Source organism: Coturnix japonica, unplaced genomic scaffold (assembly GCF_001577835.2).
Source record: "Coturnix japonica isolate 7356 unplaced genomic scaffold, Coturnix japonica 2.1 chrUnrandom521, whole genome shotgun sequence".
Classification (NCBI taxonomy): domain Eukaryota; kingdom Metazoa; phylum Chordata; class Aves; order Galliformes; family Phasianidae; genus Coturnix; species Coturnix japonica.
This window is the reverse complement of record NW_015439907.1, coordinates 65202-70479: the sequence shown is the minus strand read 5'-3', so window position 1 is coordinate 70479 and position 5278 is coordinate 65202. Positions and strand designations below refer to the sequence as shown.

Here is a 5278-nt window from a genome sequence, read left to right as displayed (position 1 = left end):
GGGTCCCCCATACTGGGTAGGGACACCCCTATACTGGGGAGGGGACCCCCTATACTGGGCAGTGCCCCCATAATGGGCAGGGACCCCCCCCCCATACTAAGCAGGGACCCCCCTAATGGGCAGGGACCCCCATAGGGGACAGAGACCCCCATACTGGGCAGTCCCCCCCCCACCCCCTCCATTAGGTATTGACGACCACCCCCCCCCTTCAACTTCAGTCCTCCCACACTCTATGATCCAACCCTATGTCGCTCCACATTCTCATGGTCTTCGCAACTCTATGGGTTCTTCCGCATCTCTATGGTCCTCCAGCAATTCTATAGTCCTCCAGCAAATACCTAGGTCCTCCAGCAACTCTATGGTCTACCAGGCCTCCCCCTCCAGCCTCGCGCCCGTTTACGACATCTCCCTCCCTCTTACGACATCGGCGCTTCGGCGCTCCCCGCGGTTGCGGGGCGCTTTACGGCCCGGCGATGGCGGAGCGGCAGCGGGCGGAGAGCGGCGACGGGCCCGGGCGGCACCGAAGCCCCGGGGGCAACAACGGGCTGAGAACGAGGCCGAGCCGAGGCACTAAAGACACGGCCAACGAGTATTTCAAAGGTAAAGGGGGGGCCAGAAAGGGAGCCATGGGGAAGATATGAGATATGAGGGGTGCAAATAGTGAGCAATATGGGGGGACTAGGCAGTATGGGGGTGCCTGAGATAGTGAGCCATAGGGGGGATATGGGTATGAGCGGGTGCAAATAGTGACCATAGGGGGATATGGGATATGAGGGGTGCAGATAATACCATGGGGAATGGGGGAATGGGGGCGTGCAATAGTAGCCATGAGGGGGATATGGGTGCCAGATAGGAGCATAGAGGATATGGGGGGTGCCAGAATAGTACCATGGGGGATATGTGAATGAGGGTGCCAAATAGTTACAATGGGGGATTATGGGGAATGGGGTGCCAGATAGTGAGCCATGAGGGGGGATATGGGCCAGATAAGGGAGCCATGGAGGATTATGGCGTGCCAGATAGTGAGCCATAGGATATGGGGAATGGGGGGCCCCGCAAAAAAATGTGAAAAGGGGCCCCATGGGGATATGGGGGAATGGGGGGTGCCAGATAGTGACACTATAGGGGGATATTGGGGGAATGGGGGTGCCAAGATATAGCCATAGGGGATATGGGAATGGGGGTGGCAGATAGTGAGGCCATAGGGGGATATTGTCGGAATGGGTGCCAAAATTGTGAGCCATGGGGGTATGGGAATGGGGGTGCCAGATAGGGAGCCAATGGGGGATATGGGTGCCAGATAGTGAGCCATTGGGGGGGATATAAGAGGAATGGGGTTGCCAGATAGACCATGGGGGATATGGGGAATGGGGGTCAGATAGTGAGCCTTGGGGGTATGGGAATGGGGGGTGCCAGATAGGAGCTATGGAGGGGATATGGGATGGGGTGCCAAATAGGAGCCTGGGGATATGTTGTCAAGATAGTGAGCCATAGAGGATATGGGGGGTGCCAGATAGTGAGCCATTGGGGATATGGGGAATGGGGGTCAAAAAGGAGCCATAGGGGGATAGGGTGCCAGATAGTATAGAGTGTGGGTCCAGAGTACATGGAGGCGAGAGGGATAGTGAGCGGAGGGATGGGGGGTGCCAGATAGTGGAGCAATGGAGGGTATGGTGCAGATAGTGAGCATTGGGGGAATATAGGAGGAATGGGTTCCAGACTAGGGAGCCATGGGGGATATGGGAATGGGAGTGCAGAATAGTGACAAGTGGATTATCGGGGATGGGGGTGCCAGATGGTGAGCCATAGGGTATATGGGGGAATGGGGGGTGCTCAAAAGTGAGCCATAGGGATATGGGTGCCAGATAGTGAGCATAGGGGGATATGGGATGTAGATGGGGGTGCCAATAGTGAGCCATAGGGAATGGGGGGTGCAGATGGGGAGCTATGGGGATATGTGGAATGGGGGTGCCAGATGAGGAGCATAGGGGATAGTGGGGGAATGGGGTTGCAGATAGGGATCTGGAGGGGATATGGGGATGGGGGTGCAAACTAGTGACGGCATAGCGGGGGATCATGGGAATGGGGGTGCAGATAGGGACCATGGGGGGATATGGGGGATGGGTTGCCAAAAGTGAGCATAGGGGCGGAATTGGGGAATGGGCGGGTGCCAGATAGTGAGCCATGGGGGGATATGGGATATGGGGGGTGCCAAATAGTGAGCCATAGGGGATATGGGGAATGGGGGGGTGCCAGAAGTGAGCCATTGGGCGGTGATATGGGAAATGGGGGTGCACGATAGTAGCATAGGGGGGATATGGGGAATGGGGTAGCGCATAGCGGAGCATTAGGGGAATATGGGGGCCAGATTGTGAGCCGATGGGGGATATGGGTGCCAGAATTGTGAGTCATAATGGGATATGGGGAATGGGGGGTGCCAGATAGTGAGCCATTGGGGGATATGGGGGAATGGGGGGTGCCAGATAGGGAGCCATGGGGGGATATGGGTGCCAGATTGTGAGTCATAATGGGGATATAGGGGAATGGGGGGTGCCAGATAGTGAGCCATTGGGGGATATGGGGATGGGGGTGCCCAGATAGAGCATGGGCGGGATATGCGGTGCCAAATAGGGAGTCATTGGGGAATGGGGGTGCCAGATGTGAGCCGAGGGGGGAATGCCGTTGCAGATAGTGAGCCATGGGGGATATGGGGATGGGGGTGCGCAAATTGTGAAGGCCATAGAGGCATATGGGAATGGGGGGGCCAGAAGAGCCATGGGGATAATGAGGAGCCCAAAGGGAGCCATGGGGGGATATGGGGAATGGGGGGTGCCAGATAGTGAGCCATGGGAGGATATGGGGGGTGCCAGATAGTGAGCCATGGGGGGATATGGGGTCCAGAGAGTGGTCATGGGGGGATGGGGGGAATGGGGGGTGCCAGATAGTGACCATGAGGAATATGGGTGCAAGCTAGGGGCCCCAGACCCCCACTGTGCTTCCCCATTTCCCATAGGGAAGCAGTACGGGAGGTCCCCCAACACCCCATCCCAACACCCCCATCCTAACGTCCCTCATCCTAACACCCCCCATCCCTGACCCCCCATCACCCATAACCCCCCATTCCCACTAGGGAAGCAGTACGAGGAGTCCCCCATCACCGCCCCATCACCCCATAACCTCCATTTCCCATAGGCGAAGCAGTACGAGGACGTCCCCCCCACCCCATAACCGCCATTCTCCATAGGGGAAGCAGTACGGAGGAGCCCCCCCTCACCCCATACCCCATAACCCCGTTTCCCATAGGGAAGCAGTACGAAGGACTCCCCATCACCCCATACCCCCTGTTTCCCATAGGGAAGCAGTACGAGGAGGCGGTGGAGCTGTACAGCCGCGCCATCGAGCTGAACCCCACCAACGCCATCTATTATGGCAACCGCAGCCTGGCCTACCTGCGCACCGAGTGCTACGGATACGCGCTGGCCGACGCCACCAGGGCCATCGAGCTGGACAGCAAGTAACAATCAGATCTAAGAGGGCGGCCAGCAACATTGGCCTGGGCAACCAAGCGGCGCTGAGGGCACTATGAGACGGTGAGGGGGGCTTAAGGGGGGGTCTTAGGGGGGTCTTAAGGGGGGTAATAAAGGGGGTTGGGGGGCTAGAAGGGGATGGACAGTGAGTACATCAAGGGATGCTATAGGAGGGCGGCCAGCAACATGGCGCTGGGCAAGGTCAAGGCGGCGCTGAGGGACTACGAGACGGTGAGGGGGGGTCTTAAGGAGGTCTTGGGGGTCTTAAAGGGGAGGCCATGTGGGTCTATGGGGCTATGGGGGGTCTAAAAGGGGCTGGACATCAAGTACATCAAGGGATACTATAGGAGGGTGGGCAGCAACATGGCGCTGGGCAAGGTCAAGGCGGCGCTGAGGGACTACGAGACGGTGAGGGGGGGTCTTAGGGGGGTCTTATGGGGATCTTGGGGGAGTTATTTGGGGTTGGGGTGTAATAAAAGGGGATGGGCAGTGAGTACATCAAGGGGTATTACAGGAGGGTGAGCAGCAACATGGTGCTGGGCAAGGTCAAGGCGGCGCTGAGGGACTAGGAGACAGTGAGGGGGGGTCTTAAGAGGGGGGTGGGTGGCTTAAAGGGGAGGCTATGGGTGGCTATGGGGCTATGGGGGGTCTAGAACATCAAGGGATGCTATAGGAGGGTGGGCAGCAACATGGCAATGGGGAAGGTCAAGGTGGCGCTGAGGGACTATGAGACGGTGAGGGGGGGTCTTAGGGGGGTCTTATGGGGGGTTATTTGGGGGTAGGGGGGGCTAAAAGGGGCTGTGACCCACAGATGTGTGGGGTGGGGTCTGGGGGTGTCCATAAATGCGGCCCTAAAAGGGGCTGGGGGCGTCGCTGTCATTGTGTGCTGTGGGGTGTCAGCAGTGGGTGCTGCTGGTGGCCTCAACCCACCACCACTGTAACCCCATAGAAACCCCCAATCGTTGGGGTTGGATGGACCCGAAGACCCCACAAATCCCCCCCAAAACAAGCCCCATAGCCCCCCAAAATCAACCCCAAATAACCCCCAGACCCCTTTTATAACCCCCCTGCCCCTGTCCCAGGTGCTGAAGGTGAGGCCCAGTGATAAGGAGTGCAATAAGATCGTCAAGCAACCCCATAATGCCCCCAAAACACCCCCCAGACCCCCCATAACCCCCCATAACCCCCCATAACCCCCCAAAACAAGCCCCATAGCCCCCCCAAACCCCTCAAAAGACCCCCCAGACCCCCAAAACCCCCCCCAAATACCCCTAATCCCCCCATAACCCCCCAAAACAACCCCAATCCCCCATAACACCACAAGCCCCATAGCCCCCCAAAAACACCCCCTATCCTCCCATAACACCACAACACAAGCCCTATAGCCCCCCAAAATCACCCCCATCCCCCCCAGACCCCATTTTTAACCCCCTGCCCCTGTCCCAGGTGGTGAAGGTGAGGCCCAACGACAAGGACGCCAAGCTGAAGTACCAGGAGTGCAATAAGATCGTCAAGCAGAAAGCCTTCGAGCGCGCCATCGCCAGCGACGAGCACAAGAGATCCGTCGTCGACTCCCTCGACATCGAGAGCATGAGTGAGGAAAGACCCCTCCCCAAATAACACACACGGATGGGACACCCCCAGCTTGTAACCTATGGGGTCTTTGGTTGAGGTTGGGGGTCTTCTGTGGGGGTTCTGGGAGGATTTAGGGGTCTTTGGTTGAGGTTGGGGGTCTTTGGTTGAGGTTGGGG

The 5278-nt window shown here is 58.1% G+C and overlaps 1 protein-coding gene across 1 annotated transcript in view; it reads left to right on the top strand.

The window, feature by feature from the left end:
* The first annotated feature begins 444 nt into the window (after positions 1-444).
* The window catches only part of LOC107307250 (serine/threonine-protein phosphatase 5-like), a 29848-nt gene continuing 25014 nt past the window's right edge, over positions 445-5278 (top strand). Inside the window, exons 1-4 of the mRNA XM_032441737.1 lie at positions 445-600; positions 3355-3513; positions 3676-3758; positions 4974-5121. Coding sequence (XP_032297628.1) covers positions 474-600; positions 3355-3513; positions 3676-3758; positions 4974-5121 — 517 coding nt within the window. The 5' untranslated portion in view covers positions 445-473. The remainder of the gene's footprint in view (positions 601-3354; positions 3514-3675; positions 3759-4973; positions 5122-5278) is intronic.